At 46.7% G+C, this 16,575-nt stretch overlaps 1 protein-coding gene across 1 annotated transcript; it reads left to right on the top strand.

Moving 5' to 3' along the window:
• The first annotated feature begins 106 nt into the window (after positions 1-106).
• Positions 107-16,389, top strand: kif26bb (kinesin family member 26Bb). Its single transcript, XM_076138645.1, has 15 exons — positions 107-301; positions 511-873; positions 2,253-2,756; positions 4,308-4,429; positions 4,687-4,858; positions 6,818-7,027; positions 7,442-7,535; positions 8,782-9,053; positions 9,908-10,085; positions 10,209-10,362; positions 10,508-10,664; positions 10,747-13,786; positions 14,156-14,325; positions 15,556-15,706; positions 15,792-16,389. Exons 1-15 carry the CDS (start codon positions 242-244, stop codon positions 15,986-15,988), a joined length of 5,844 nt encoding a protein of 1,947 aa, XP_075994760.1. The 5' UTR covers positions 107-241; the 3' UTR covers positions 15,989-16,389.
• The last annotated feature ends 186 nt before the right edge of the window (positions 16,390-16,575 follow it).

Raw genomic sequence — 16,575 nt, 5'->3', positions numbered from 1 at the left:
CGGCCAAGTCTGATCGTGAAGTGTTTTCGTGAGCGCTCGCTTCATCCTTAGTGCCACTATCATCATCCTCACTCCGCTGTCCTCTGAGCCACCGTCTCCAGCATCACTTTGTCCTCTTCATCATTTAGTCCAGCATGAGTGAAATGCTTTACTTTCCATCCTCGCTTCTTTGGCAGAATCTCTTAAAAGCGCTCCCCGCCTTTGTTCGGATATCTTTTTAAATATTAATTAACAAGTTGTCATGTCATCTCTGACACGGAGAGGAGAGAACTGTCCTGCCTCGGTCAGAGGCGCACACTGGGTAAGTCGGACTTAAATCATTATCAAGATAACATTGTTAGACTGGTAAACGGATGTATGGGCTATAGATGTTCTTGTTTAAGGTTAACGTTGTTGCACTGATAGAAAAAATAGATTTGGGTGTGGTTACAGTTGTTCACGTCAGTTGAGATCTAATTTCCCCCCGTCCGAAGCCCACATGCATCCTTCTCAGAATCACTTATTTCTCAGGGCTCAGAAGTGCAGCATCACGGCGAGCCCGTCGACTTTTCCTCGGATATTAAGGAGGAAGAGTACGGCTGCAACCCCAAGCGCCCTTCTCCCGAGGGTGCCGGAGGCTCCAAGGGCGATCCACATCGGACTATGTGCCAGAGAACCTACGGTGTTCCGTCCTACAAGTCCCTGCCTGGATCCGTACGAGAGCGCATCAGTAACATGTCCTACAGCACTTTAAACAGAGGCACCATGTCTGGAAATCCAGGCTTTTTGAGGTCTGAGAGGAAAGTTGCGTGTTGTGAGAAGTGCTCAGCGACCCTTGTTGCTCTGAAGAAGCAGGCGCTCAGTCTGTCTGTGCATCACCACTTCTCCTGCAAGGTCAGTGGGATTTCAATCAAGGAAAGAGATCAGAAAATATCAATCTCTGCTATCTAAATATTTACATGATGGAAATCCTGTTTGCAGATTTTTGCTGTTTGCATAAAGAGATACTTCTCAGTAGATGGTAGTCTAATCAAAGTAAAACAAACCTAAATATATGTAAAAACAACAAGAACTGGCATTCTTATAAATAACAATAAATGTGAAATTTTACTTATTATTGCTCATTCAACCAGATTTGATCAGATTCACAAACATACACACATCTTTCCTTTTGTCTCTCTTGTTCAACCAGTATACTAACATGACGTCATCTCAAAAGGAGACAAACCCCCTCTTTTTATTTATTTATTCATTTTAAACCAAACACACCTAAGTGCAGAGCATGACTCTTGCCCGTCCATACAGTGCAGCCTCTGTCAGGAAAGCCCTCCCAAGCTTTCCCGCATGCTACAGTACATTTGTCACCGCCATCATCCATCATACACACTCCAATCAGTGAAGTAAACCAGTGCCATTCCTGTGTGAGTGGTTTCAAATGGGCATGAATATTTCATCAAGGCATCCCTGTGTCATCTCTCAGGCCTCTCCATAGGGGGGGAAAACACACACTATTTATTTCTGTCCTCCTGAGTGGGACAGGGCAGCGCTAACATCATGTTTTAGGTAGAGACCACAGAGCATCACAGTGAAGAGCGTGAGCAGCAGAGACACGGGATCTTGTGGCCGCGGACACAGCCTGTCGAAATCTGATAAGCCGGCTCGTTGCAGTTTTATTGATCTGAGCATTATATCTCAAAAGCATATTTGGCTCTATAACGTCATCTTTCAAAATGGGCTTACAGTCTGGAGATGGAAAGTCCTGACATGCTATAAGAGAAACGTACGATTCAGCTGACGAGCCCAACCTTTTACTCTCTGTACCTGCAATCGATACAGAGATCAAATACACACTCTGAAACCCAATAGCACACACACACACAAAAAGCTACTAAAACTATTATTATAATATTTATGTTGTGGAATATTCTACACTTGGGCTGCACCTCTATTCTTAATATATTTGTCATATTGTAGCGAATATCACTTACAGGTTACTGTAGAATATGCAGGCAGCGCATTTATGTTGTTGTAAGTCCACAGTCACTGATGCAGATTGATGTAAAGTGACAGATACACACGTCATCAAAAATCACACAGAAATGTCAGTGACCTAGTTTGGACGTCATTTCCACGAAAATCATTACATTAAGTGAAACTGCTGGAATATTAATCAGACTGCAGAACTAAATGAGTGATGACCCACCGACACCTACTGTCTGTTTCCAATCAGTAAACAAAGGTGTTCCTGATCCCCTTTGTCTCAAATCCCGTAGGACTCCGGTGCTCTCTCTGCGTTTCTGCATGAGAACCTGCGTGTCCACAGCAGTCGCTCCACAGCTGATTCCAGAGAAAGAGAGAGAGATCAGGGCGAGTGTGGAACCTGCGGCGCCAACCTGAACCAGCTCAAACAGGAGGCGGTCCACCTGGCTCTGAGCAGGGGTCAGACATCTGCTAAGCCTCCCTTTGAAGCCAGCCGCAGCACCGGGTCGCTGCTGGGACAGAGCGAGACAATGCCTGCAGACAGGTTTCTGAGAGAAACGGTCAATGCTGTGCATCATGCGCGCAGTCGCACCCACAGCCCTCACAGCCCGCAGAGCCCCAGGATGCCCCAGAGCCCCAAAACACCCCAGAGGACCCCGCAAACTCTCCGACGGAGGGGACCCAAGCTCCCAAACCCCGACATGGGCCGCTGGGTGGAAGAACAACAGCAATTAGCTGCATCTGCCTCCAAATCAATGACCAAGGCTGATGGTGTCATCACCCGCTCTTACCATGAGGTACCCCTAAAAGCCTTCTCTGAGCACTAAATCACACATAACACATCCCATAGTGTGCAGCCCCTTTTAATGAGTCAAGTGGGTGGTGTGTGCCTTCATGGGTGCACCTGTCAGCCAGGCATTGATTTATAGAGCCTAATCAGAGCCTATTGAGATCCAATGGCTGAGGATGTTGTTTAAGACTACTTTTGCTAATGGAATGGAATTGGGTCATGATTTACCCATGTCATAAAAGCCAGCTAGTCAGAAAGCTCCTGTGATCAATAGGGGGATGGTCATATTTAACAGGGTGGTCGGTGAAATATGCATTAATGGTGATGGAAGCCGCAGCAGAGGGAGCCCGCCTTACTCCACACCCAAAAGAGGTTATGAACCCATAAGGGGTGAGTGGAATGGACTCTACGCTGGGACATAAAGGAAATCTGAATAACACTCAACTGTCTCAAATGAGTGCTGACACATCTTCAACCCAAACAGCAAGAGCAGTTACAGTTAAGTGTCGAGGTGTGTTATGTCCCGTCCGTTATGACCCAGAAGCTTCAGACCTTTGAGTCGATTGAAGCCATTGTTGAGATAATTAAACATTTATTCTTAATTGACTTTTAAAACGACAACAATTGCGACATCATACATGTGAAAGAATGCATGAAAGACTATCCAGGCCGCTTCAGCATTAGATCGGATCAATACTGGGTTATGTGGCTGACTGGGGAGGAGAGGAGAGGAGAGGAGAGGAGAGGAGTGGAGAGGAGAGGAGAGGAGAGGAGAGGAGAGGAGAGGAGAGGTGAGGAGAGGAGAGGAGAGAAACCTGTGAGAGTAAATGCAGAGAGGAAACAGAGGAGGGGCGGGGCAGCATCTCCACACATATAACCTCTGTTTTGCGTGTCTTAACCCAGTGTCCTTTCAGTCCAGCCGTGAGTGTAGGTTTCAAATGGCACTAATTGGCATTTCATTGTCCGACGTTATCTGGGCGGCAGGAAGCACGGAGCAGATGTTGATAAGTTTCAGCTCAAACAGGAGGAGGAGATGTTGATGAGGTGATGGAGCTTGAATGTGCAAAGGAGCGCTCTGTAAAACAAGATGCTGGCTCGCAGGCCTGAGGCCAAGCACAGGGACTTTATTTTGAGTCGCATCATAGGTCATGCAGAGTCCTTGCTGCACACACACACACACACACACACACTCAGGAACACACACAGGCACAGTTCTGAGTGTGTGCGGAGTGAAAACCACAGGCCTTGGAGCTACATGTTTGTACGTTGGATCCTCACGATGTAATGCTGCTTGACTGAGACAGCCCGCGTGTGTGTGTGTGTGTATTTGTGTGTGTTTACTGCACCTCACATCACATACTATTTTTCATAGTCCAAATCATGACTAATGGTGAATGTTCAGACTAGATGCCCTATTTAGAACCGCACAGACGCACTGTGGCCCCCCCTCCCTCGGCCCCCCAGCTCTCCCCAGAGTCAGCCCTGTGATAATGGCCATGGACGCTGTCGTGCAATTATAGATTTTGGTTTTTATAACGAGCGCTGTCCCCCATGACAGGCTGCAGATGATGCCACACGGGGAAGTGGCGATACTGGAACAGTGCAGGCCAGCTCCAAGATCCCCCACATCTCCAGAGTGGTGACCATCGCAAACTCTGCAGCCATGTCCTTTCTGGCAAGGTATGGATCAGTGTCATAAGATGATGTCGCTAGTTTTATTTTATTTTATTTTATTTTATTTTATTTTATTTTATTTTATTTTATTTTATTTTATTTTATTTTATTTTACTTTATTTTTATTTATTTATTTTTTTTAATTTTAATTTTTAATTATTTTGCCGGGGGAATAATAATGCTGGTATGTGTGTAAGTAGTGTAATGGAGTACACACACCATGAGTTGTAGTGGTGTGACCTCCCGTCCTTTGCTTCCTATAGGGCGGCGCAGAAGCTCAACCTGACGTCCAGGAAGAAGAGCCTGGCTTCCGATCGAACTCCTGCTCATTTCTCCACCTGCTTCAGGGAGATCGTCCAGAAAAACCCACCGCCCGTCCCCTCCTGCCTCCTCCAAGCTGCCACCAGAACCAAAGACTCACCCAACGTTGGCAAGGTATAGACCACAGGGCATTGAGTTTCTGTTTAGACCCCGTTCTCCTAAATATCTTTCAAAATAAAGGATCATTTTTGGTTTTTATTGGACCACAATTGAAAAATGAAAAATGCTCCCTTCATCCTGTGAGCCCATAATAGAGGAAGATATCTCAGAATTATGAAAGGAAACTCTAAAGCTATCATCCTCGTGCACAAACATCTCCTCTGAAGGGTTTTTGCCCCATATACAGCAGTGTAAAGAGATCACAGTCAATTTGGAGGAGATCCTGTATCCCGCCCCCCTTTATGATCCACTGTAAGATGGTGTTAATGCCCCCATCTTGCTCCTCCCCTCCCTGCCCGTTGTCTCCTCTGGGAGGCTGCTGGGCGATCGATACGGCTGCCTGCCCTCCCCTCGTCTCAGAGATGGACTCTTGGGTTTAGTCTAGAGTTACAGATAAGGGCTCAGATAGATTCCGTCTATGAGCCACACCTGCCCAAGCACTCAGCTCTGTGTGTGTGTGTGTGTGTGTGTATGAGAGAGCTTAGGATTCTCTCTGTTTGTAAATGGGTTCTTGAATAATTTAACTGCAATAAATAGAGTTTGACACTTGTTCGATAAGGTAAGGGACCCACTTATTGCATGTTAAAATTATGAAAAGGCCAGTGGAAAGATTCTCCGCATGCGTCGGCAACAACGGCTCTCAGATTTGAAAATTGTCAATGAAGGGTGATGTCATCGTGGTGTAATGCAGTACGGCACATTTCCAAGAAAACCATTTCTGACTGGACGTCCAGGCATGCAGGGCTACCGGCAGTGCTGCAGAGCTGAAGCTCATAGATGCAAGGTTAATCTAATGTAAAACTATTTTCTAATGGATTTATTAACATTAGCACAGATGATTGTGTTCTGCAGGACGCGGCCTCGTGCCCCTGCAGACCTGCGAGCTTGTTAAATTGCTGTCAGGATCTAAAGATATAACTTAATTCATAGGCATCAAAGCCCTTGAAATGCTACGGCTTCCTGTCGAGAGCAACATTAAGGAATTAAAGTCCTGACATAAGGAAATGTAGCAGGAGGTTTGCATCTCCACGCTGATGGGAGTGCACGTGTAGAGTCCTCACTAACTGGATCAGCTGTCTGCAGCTTAAATAGGAATCCGTTATGATCTCATTAGTCTTCCTAACTGCCGGCCCATTAAGATTTCTTCAGTGGTCCTGACGTGTGGACTGAGGATGATGGATGTAAACAGCACTGACTGGGATTTTGAATCAGAGGGTGAATTATTCAGGAAACCAAATCTTGTATATTTAGCTCAGTATCCCAGGGCTCCAATCTAATCATACTTGACAGTTATGATCATGTTCTGTTAGGCTGCTCTTGATCTAACTGAGGTTTCCCTCCAACTAAATTATATGAAACATCTGAGCTCCCCGCTGACCTGATGTTGGACTCCTCAGATCAAATCCCTGTTTTGATTACTTATTATTTAGATGTCTCAAATGTGGAAATTTAAAAATATTCTGAGGATGTGGTGGCGTACGTGTGTGTGTGTATGTGTGTGTGTGTGTGTGTGTGTGTGTGTGTGTGTGTGTGTGTGTGTGTGTGTGTGTGTGTATCTCAGAGTAGTGCTGTTCACAAAGGTGAAGAGGCCACAAGGTTTTCTAAACGGACAAATCGCTCTGTAAAAGCCCCGTACCTGCTCGCTCCACACACTGAATAAATGATGACATCTTCTTTTTTAAATGTTTCAGAGTAGTTTCAAATATTTAGGCTTTCCGTGTGCTCTATACTATATATACTTTATATTGTGTACACACACTGTAATGGCCACAGCACACTTCACAAAGAGATCCTCTTCAGACCGAGGCGTTACCTCGTTGTTGAATTATGAATTTCAGAGGTGTAATCTTTTCACCGCTGACCAAATAATTCCCCTAATCCGTCTGGATGGTTGCCATGTCCTTGGTCCTGCAGGTCAAAGTGGTGCTGAGGGTGAGCCCGGCTCTCTCTGAGGATCGTGCCCGACCACCTGTTCTCCTCATCGACCCGTCCAAGAAAAGAGTCACCGTCATGGAGCCGGTGTGCAAAAGCCAAGCGCACACCATGTCGTCACACGGGCGGGAGGGCAGAGCTCTACTGAAGACCTACACCTTTGATGCAGCCTACCCACAAGACACAAGCCAGGTCAGGAGCCTCAATGCAAATACTGCTGAATGATGTTTAGTACAGGATTTACAATCCATTCTGCTTTATATGGATTAACACTCCTCTAATGTGAAAGATGCTTTAATGACCTCACATTTAGAGTCTGATGTGAATACTGTATTTTCATGTACTGAAGTATTCCTTTCCCCATTTGTACTCTCTTGTGTCTGATGACCTGAAAACTGATAGGGCCCGCATAGCCACCACAATTACACAGTCCATCAATTACGAGTTCCTACAAGCAGTGCTTACAGTATCTGAGCCCTGGGGAATCTGCAGAATATGGACACACTCCTCCCCCCTCCCTCCTCCCCTCTGCTTTATCTGTTTGGTTTGCTTAGAATAGAGATGAATCATAAAGATGCCGGCTGTCTTTTGTTCTCCCCGGTCCAGGCCGAGGTGTGTGCGGGCGTCTTGGCTGACGTCATCCGTTGTGTGGTCAGCGGCAGCGACGGATGTGTTCTGGGTTTGGGAAGCGCAGACGTTGGTGAGTGATCGGACGTTGCGAGGGGCCAGGGGGTTAAAATGTGAGGAGCGAGTGTGAGACGGGGGCTGTAACCCTTTTATCTGCGCACAGGGGGCCCATCCATCCCCCCCACCTGTCCCCCCTGTCCCACTCCTGCTATCCTCCACTCTGTCTTTATCTCCTCCATTTGCTTTGTCCTCTTATCAGTCTTGATTTCCATCTTTGTCCTTCCCCTCTTTTGGCATCCGCCTGGTTCCACTTCTTGCAATTCCGCCTACCATTTCCTGCAGTGCTGTCAGAAAAGTCTTTTTATTTCCCTTCCATCCACTTCCTTAATTTATCTTTCACCTGTTACAATATGAATAAAAGCCTATTCATCAATTAAACATACTGTTTGCTTATTTTGAAAGCTTCCCTTTACCTCGTAGACACGACAGCACCAAGGAGAAAAATATTTTATCTGCTGCAGCAGTGAGCTCAGAGTGGACGGTAAACAAAATGGACTGCAATATGCTGCTATTAGAGGGATGGAATGGAACCCTGCACTTAGCTGAAGGGGGTTTAATAGACGAGCCACACACACACACACACACACACACACACACACAGAAAGGACAGGGTCTCCTTGGAGCAGCTTTTTCACATGACGCCACTCTCCGTAAAACTGATTGAATTAGTGGACTGATTCAGGCTACATGTGGCCCTCAGCCAGCGGACATCAATCTCCTCCACAGAATACTATTCTCTCTGAATAATGGCGGACGGCTTGGCCTTTAATTGGAATAAAACCAATTCCCTTATCCTCATTCAATTAGAGTTTGGATAAGGCAAGAGAGGGTAGAACAGGTCCATAACTTAATGCCCATACTAATGTGGGGCAAAAGTGCACTAAGAGATATGGCGGGAGTCCAACAAACCCAAAAGTGTGTGTATGTGTTGTTTAAATCTGTCCTGCCTTCATCCAGACCTTCTTGCATGCATAAGTATTCTGTTTGGTGCCAGCGTCTGTGTGCCAGCGTGCTTCTGTAATGCATACAGATTCAGTGTGAGTGTTAGTGTGAGTTTTTGTGAGTCTGAGTGCTGGCGAGTGCATCAATTTCCTGTGCTGACGTGTGAAATTGTGTCATTATACGGTTTGTATCTGCAGACAGGAAGCAGATCTGTTCGGGAAAAAGATCCAGTGGTTTTTAAGGCTTCACAGAGTGTGATATTTGATTAGTGTGTGTATCTGTGCTCTAATCAGTGTGTGTCCGACTGTGTACCTCAGGTTCTTGGTCCAGCATGGTGGGGAGTGATGAGAGCCACCAGCATCTGGGGCTGATTCCCTGTGCCATCTCCTGGCTCTACAGCGTCATCGAGCGGCGGGCGGAGAAGACCTGGACCACGCTGAATGTATCGGTGTCTGCCATAGAGCTCTGCTGCGGACAGGAGGACACGCTGAGGGACCTGCTGGCCGAGTCCGGCTCCACGTTAGGCAATATCCAGGACAGCCCGGCAGCCCAGATCAGTCTCCAAGACGACCCTGACTATGGGATACAGGTAGAGGGGAAATGGCCTTGTGGAAAAGATTGAATTTGAAGCATCCACACATTAAAAGACGACAGACAAAGATACCAAAATTGATAATAAGAATATTTTAGCACCTACAGAGATGTGTTTTGTAATCAGCTGCTCATCATGGAGGATTACTTACAGTTTGCTCCAGTGAGTCATAAGTGAGTTAAAGCTGCTGGCCACCCACAGATGCTGGAGCTCAACACATGGATCATGCAGTGTTTATGTTCTCCTCGCTTAACGGATTAGTTATCCAGAAGCAATGACCCAAATTGTTGGTGTAATCAGCCCTAAAATCAAATTCACATCATTTCTACCACTGACATAATTATGTTCAATCTAATCAATCCTCATTAACAGGAACAAGACTCTCCAGAATCTGGAAACCAGACAAACAAGACTGTATTTTTGTTGTGACAGTTTCATGGCTCAGCAATGCTGGCAATGCATCAAAAACTCACTTTGAGATTTTATACCCAACTTAGTGTTATTTTATAGCTCTACCCACATTCCCCATAAAGCTCATCATCAATAAAAGAGATCATCAATTAATTTTTTATTGGAAAGTTTTATGATGGTTTCATTTAGTGGCACCACAGATTATTATACATTATTATCTCATTTCCTATTTTTGGGGTCACTATAGTTTGATTTGAGACATTGCCCTCTTGATATTGTAAAGGATGATGGTGATGAGAGTTAAATGATATTGATGATAGTGATGGTTATTCTGCTCATCAAGTGGCCCCATGTGAGATCCTGACCCATGTTGTGAAATGTACTCATTCCTCCTGACTCACAGCTTCCCCCTCTTCTTCTCTGCCTTCTATTCCCTCCAGCTGAGGAACCACAACAAAGTGAAGGCCCCCTGTGCCGAGCGTGCCGCCTCCCTCCTAGATGCGGCCATCGCAGCACGTCGTCACGGTGACATCATTACGCCCCTTCCCCACAGCTCCATCATGTTCTTCACTCTCCACCTCCAGCCTCCACTTACAGAATGCAGCACCACTGGCAAAGGTTGGATTTATCGTTTCCACTTCAATTATGATCTATGCATTATTTCATTCCAATTTGCTGAGTTGACCAACCACTTCACATGGTTGATTTGCATTGACGCTCACCTCTGATTTCCATCTTCAGTTTCACGAGGTGCCACCAAGTTGACCATGATAGACGTGTGCAGCAGCGTGAGAGCCATGACTCAAACACGGGACAACAAACATAAACGTCCTCAAATCGATCTGATCCCTGTTGTCTTGGCTTTACTGAGTGGACATAAAAACATCCCCAGCAAGTAAGTATGAAGCTGGGCCAGAGACTTGTGTCCACATACACTGGTGTAGCTAGAAACTCATTCCAAAATGACCAAAGCACGATAATGAAAAATGCTCTGTTTGAGTTCATAACAATGAAAATATATTTGTTTGTTCTCTGCACAGGGGAAGTAAACTGACGATGCTGCTCAGAGAGTCTCTGGGTCAGATGAACTGCCACACCACTGTGATAGCTCAGGTGGATTCAACAGCACACCAACAAGAGACCGTCTCCACCGTCCAGCTAGCCTCTCGCATCCGTAGGACGCAGAAGAGGGCGAAGGTGCGTGATTTCTAATGCCTATCCAACATTTTGTTTGTACCGTACCTGTGACTCACACTGGAATCTCATCTTCATTCAATAGGAATCCACCTCATGCTCCCCTTGTGGCAGAAGTCTGTATAAAGAGAAGAGAGGGCATCAGTCTCTGACACTGCGGGCCTTCCACTCCACCGGCGAGGTAGATGTTGACATTCCTCGTTTCCGCCTGCGTGGGGATCTAGATGAGCGCTCCAGCAGTGACCAGTCCTGTGACACGGTGATCCAAATAGACTCAGATGGGTCGGTCCAACCCAGAACTTGCTCATTGCTGACTCAGCCTGAGTTTGTCCCCATCATACCGTCTTTGCATCCTATCAAGCCCGACATGGAAGACCCAGAGTTCACCTCCCTCCTCCAGGAGCTGCTGAGAATTCCGCAGCTGCAGGCAGAGAGGAATAAAGAAGGAAATCTTCAAGGGAATTCTGACGTACAGAATGCAGGAGGGAGGCCGACAGAGAGGGACTGTCTTAAATGTGAAACCTTTGCAGAACTTCAAGAACGCCTGGGGTGTATTGATGGAAGTGAGATAACGATCGATATGCTCAGGCTTCACACAAAGAGTGCCTCTGGTAGTATCACACCCAAATCACCACGGAAGAAGACAGGGAAACAGACGAGCACGGAATCATCAGAAACATCGCAGACACTGATGACGAATCAGGGCTGCAGTCAGACCTACGTTGGACAACAGCAGGTGGAGAACACCTTCGCTGCAGAAAACTTTGAGAGAGAAGATTCTGGCCTGTACGACTGTGAGGAGTGCAGTGCAGCCAGCTCAGGTGAGGAACTGTTGAATCAAACTCACGGTCTGAACATGAACGGTCCAGCCAGCCACTCTGACATGCAAACTCTTAAGTCAGGTGGTAAGGACTCCTCTCAGCAAAAGCAGGGGAGTCATGAACTTGGTGACTGGTTCAAACCAGACAAAAGGACTTCACCAGTGGGAAAGAGCTCCCCCATATCTCCTTCCTCTTCACACTCAGTGACTACCAAGGCCACATGTGGAGACGTCTTACCTAATCTCCACACAGTGGACGCTAAAGAGATGAAGGCCACTATTACAGTGACTGTTCAACAGCCACTGGACCTAAAAGGTCAAGATGAACTGGTCTTCTCAATGGTGGAGGAGGTGACCATCAGTGGAGGAGTGGACCAAGGAAGGGCAGGTGGAAACATCATTTGTATCAGAGACGTGGTCCAGTCACCAGCACGTATTCAAGGTTCTGCCAGCACTCAACCAATCAGGATCATAAGCAATATCATTGAGGAATCTGCTGCTGAACCGTCCAATTTGGCAAAAAGCTCTGAAGTTCAGCCTTCATCCACCGAGACCAAGACCCAGAAACAATTCCGAAGGCGAATGCATTTTGTACCTTCATTTATAAATCCCATGCTGATTAACACAGATATAGATTGTGATCTAGATGAGGAAGAACAAACAAAAGACAATCAGCATGAAAGTTCTTCAGAGATTAAATCAATATCTTCACATACGGAAAATAATGTGAAATGTCCCGAGAATGAGAAAGCCCTTGACGTGCAGAGTGGGGCCTTTGCTATTGAGAGTCGTGCCAAAAAGTGTGACAGCACATCAAGCTCAACCTACAGTCAGATTTCTTACGAGACGCAGGTGTTTGAAGATGCAGCTTTCTGCGATGATGCTGTCAAAAACAAAACATGTGGAAAGATGCCCAGCCACACAGACAGAAACCACCCCAGAGGAAGGGAGCATGTTTATCCCAGTAACACTCCACAGGGTTCACTGGGGGGAGAAAGTGGTTGCAAACATGTTGGGAAAGCCCCCGAGAGAATTGGTGCTTCGTCTGGTTGCCAAGAAACCGCCCCAGTCTACTTTAAAACAGCCAGTTTGCCTCGAGGCTGGCAAAACGCCAACTGCCAGGAACGCTACCTTTCAAACCCGAGAGGGGTGACATCATCCACCCCCTGCAGCCCTGGAGTAACCCTGGAGAGGAGGCAGGGCAAACACCACTCTGCAGCCAACCACAGCTTCCATGTCTCCCCTCCTCGCAAATACAGTGCAGAATACAGACACGAGGTCTGTGCTCCTCCCAGAAAGGGCGTGGGATCTTTGTTTGAAACCTCAGTTCTAAGCCTGAAACATGATAAGAGCTGCAGGCGGAGGTCACCAAGCGAGGATAGCGGCAGGCTTTTCATTGCCAAACTTGAGCAGCTGACGAGCAAGACTAACTCCCTCGGGAGGAACACGGGCAGCATCCAAAGTCTGTACCGAGGCACCAGTAGCACCTCTGTGAGCTCTAGGGGGAGCTCTAAGGGAAGTGTAGAAGGGAGTTTTAGAGGACGACATGAGGGAGATTCTACCCTACCAAGGGTCAGCAGAAGTCCCAAGAAGAATCCTCGATCTGTACCTATGGGCAACCAGAGTAGCAGCCAAGTATCCCAGACTCTTAGATACAGCCACTCCAAGCTCTCTGCTGTGGGGAAACTTAAGATGGCGACTCCAAAGGTCCGTCGTTCATCTGCCCCCAGCACCAAGAACCTCAGCCTTTCTCACAAAGGCCTGCAGCAGTCAATCAGCCGCAGCACCAGTCTCTCCCCTGATGGGAAACTCAGTCTTGAGCGGTCGGCCTCCTTCCTCTCCTCCTCCCCCCCACGGTCTTTCCACTCCATCAGCCGAACTCCAAGCCAGAGTTCCACGTGTTCGTCTACAAAATCGGCCATCCAAGGGTTTGTCAACGGGCGGTTCACTGACCTGCTGAAGGACCCCAGGTCCACCAGCCCCACCTCAGGAGGCCTGGAAAAAACGAGCACATTTCCATCGCCTTACAGCCAGATGACCGCTCCCCGGATGCCCACTCACATGAGTGGACATGCCAGCGACACCACCAGCGTGCTGAGTGGTGATCTGCCGCCGGCCATGGGGAAGACCTCTCTGCTTTTCTCCAACAGGAACAGTATGGTGAGCAGCGGCTACGACAGCATGATGAGAGACAGCGAAGCCACGGCTAGCAGCACCTCCAACAGAGATTCGGTCAGCGACAGGAGCAGTTCCCTCCTCAGTGTGGCGTGCGGCAGTCGAACATCGCGGAGGAGAGGCAACACAGGTAAAGCTAGAGGGTACTCAGAGAGAGCGTACCTCAGCCAAGGCAGAGGCGCTCTCCAATTATAATCTCCGTCTTTTAATGATGATATATAACAGGTTGCTGACTGGATCAAACCCCCTGATGACCTGTAGCTCAAACGTTATAGACCAAAAGTGGTAATTACAGCACCACCATCAGGCCAACTGCTACCAAACATGACAGGGTTCTTCCCTGTAAAAATTCCCTTTAAATCTACGAATAACCTTTGGAGATATCGTGCTAACTATCAAACAGACAAGCACGGTCGAGAGGAGGAGGCAAAGGTTGAGATTCGGTCTCAAACGCAGGAGTTCTGTCCTTCACCGCATGTTTTCCACGTCTCTGCCGTAGGCTCTCACCAGCGTCGTCTTTCCCACGATACCCTTCCGTCCATGAGACGTTCGGCCAGTGGTTTGCGGACCCGCTTGGTGGATCGGGGCATCCCAGAGGCCTATGAGATCAAGGTCTATGAGATCGATGATGTAGAACGGATGCAGAAAAGAGCAGGTGCTGGCAAACAGGTGCTGGGTTTGTTTTGATTCTTTTTAGGCGGTTAAAGGGGCATTACATAAAATATGACCTTTAACGACTTCTACTGGCAACCAATGGGAATTGCAAAATCGACATACAGTAAATATTTCCTCCACATCCTAACGGCAGATGTTCTATCTAGTACATCCCACACAAAGTCACACTGGCAAAGCTTTATCCCATTACTCTGGGAGCAGCAGTGGCCTGAAGGATGCATATGTATCAGTCTGCCTGTTTCAATCATCCAGATGAAAAATCTGGGTGGGGAAGTGAATCACCCTCGCCTCATACCCACCTCTGAAGTGCCCTTGAGCAAAGACACTGACAACCCCCAAAATACTCAAAGAAGAGCTTCACAGCAGCTGCTTGATCCTTGTTCTGTAATGAATGCGCGCGTGCAACGTAAGACTGGATCAAATGAATAAATTAAACCCACAAATGAAGCACATGGCTGCATTAACGCTGTAAACCGTGAACATGGCTACTATTGAGTTTGAGATGAAATGAAGCGTAAAACACAATCTGGCGCGTGAGATGACGTAATGTATCCACGATGAGATGAGGGAAGGGTCCGGTCTCCTGAGACGACTCTCCGCCCCACACCAGTCGCTGGCACAGAAGCTTTGATACAATTTTAATGACCACTTGGGGAAACTAGGTCATTGTGGCTACAAAGAACAGAGAAGAACACAGGGAATAAAACCACTATAACAGATTGTTAGTTTAATTAACAAGATACTACAATAAACTCTGCATAGTAAGGATGATTCTTAGCACCCTTATGTTGGCGCTGTAAACCTCATATTGGCTTAAATGAGTTATTTACATGAAGCAGCTTTTCTTTTTTGTTCCTTCATTCAGTAATTGGGGGAGGGGGAAGGAAGGTCGCTGCATATACACAGCAGTGTTGTAGTGTTGCATCATGCAGTTCCTTTATTATGGGTTGGGACACCAAGAGTGGGTTCAATGTTCAGGGGGCTGCTCTCCATTTTATTTTATTTTATGTATGTCGATTTATGGATTAATTTGGAATTTGCCTTGTTTATAGAACAGAGCTTTGGTTAACATGATGATGTATTTTGTTTTGGTTATTTTGGACATCACTTAAATAGTGAATTGTGTGATAAACCCAACTCACACTTGCAGTATAAACCTAAAGCTTTAAGGTTAATGTGTTAAATGGAAAATAAAAGTAGTAAAATGTCCTTGTGTGTTTTTAGGGGGCTGCATGTTTCAGTGCCAAGCTCAAGTTCCTGGAGCATCGCCAGCAGAGAATCACAGAGGTCCATGCCAAGTACAACAACCTAAAGAGAGAGCTGGAGCAGGCCAAGCAGAACCTCATGCTGGAGCCCGCCAAGTGGAACCACGAGGGTAAATGTTAGAGTTAAAGCTCCTTATCCACACTTACATACATGACCTCATTGTGACCTCATTGTGACCTCATTGTCCTCTCCAGTCGACTTGTGGCAGACTTTCGAGGTGGATTCCCTGGAGCACCTTGAAGCCCTTGAGGTGGTGACGGCCCGTCTGGAGAGGAGAGTGAATCTGTGCAAGGCCAACGTCATGATGGTCACCTGCTTCGACGTCGCAGAGAAGCAGCGGCGACACAAGAAGCGCCGGCGAGCGGACAGGCGGCATCGCAATCTGAAATAATTCACAGTGAGAATATTGCCACGGTTACATGAAGGTAAAGAAAGGACGACCTTGTCTTTCCCTCAGGTTCTTCGATGTTTTCTCAACTATGCACCGCTGTTTTTCACCAAAATGTTCAATTCCTACATTCCCAAATACCACATTTGTTCCGTTGTTTATTCTTCTGGTGGTTCCTTGCAGTTTGAGGTCCATTACTAATTTCCTGTTTTCCCACAATGCACTGTGCACCTGTTATTTCAGAACTTCAGCACATTTGACCTTTGGCATTTGCACATTAGGCAACTTCTGGAAATTGTCACCATAGAATTGTTACAGTTTTTTGTTCTTAAGCGGCCCTAAAATGCAGCTTGTTGGCAATTTCATGTATTTGACACATTTGGTGGAATTTGAGTGCAAACCAAGGAAAATAAGACCTACTGAGTAATAATGGATACAAATCTTGAGAGCTTTTTTTCTGTTCTGTTGTTCTGCACATCTGGCTCTCTGTAAAGGTATTACACACAGATTGCCTCAGATGGTCTATGAGGCCAAAATAACTTGTATACTCTGCATTCTTTCTGTTGTTTTAGTGTTTTCTATGCTCAGAC

This window comes from Genypterus blacodes, unplaced genomic scaffold, assembly GCF_046128005.1.
Source record: "Genypterus blacodes isolate CSIRO-AG114 ecotype Tasmania unplaced genomic scaffold, CSIRO-AGI_Gbla_v1 ptg000392l_1, whole genome shotgun sequence".
Classification (NCBI taxonomy): Eukaryota; Metazoa; Chordata; class Actinopteri; order Ophidiiformes; family Ophidiidae; genus Genypterus; species Genypterus blacodes.
This window is presented reverse-complemented; position numbering and strand designations above follow the sequence as displayed.

Bases quoted from the DNA above. Each gene is read 5' to 3' on its own strand.
- kif26bb (XM_076138645.1), top strand. From the start codon at position 242: ATGTCATCTCTGACACGGAGAGGAGAGAACTGTCCTGCCTCGGTCAGA. The intron at 302-510 runs GTAAGTCGGACT...CTTATTTCTCAG, and splicing joins CGGTCAGAGGCGCACACTGG to GGCTCAGAAGTGCAGCATCA. The intron at 15,707-15,791 runs GTAAATGTTAGA...TGTCCTCTCCAG, and splicing joins CGCCAAGTGGAACCACGAGG to TCGACTTGTGGCAGACTTTC.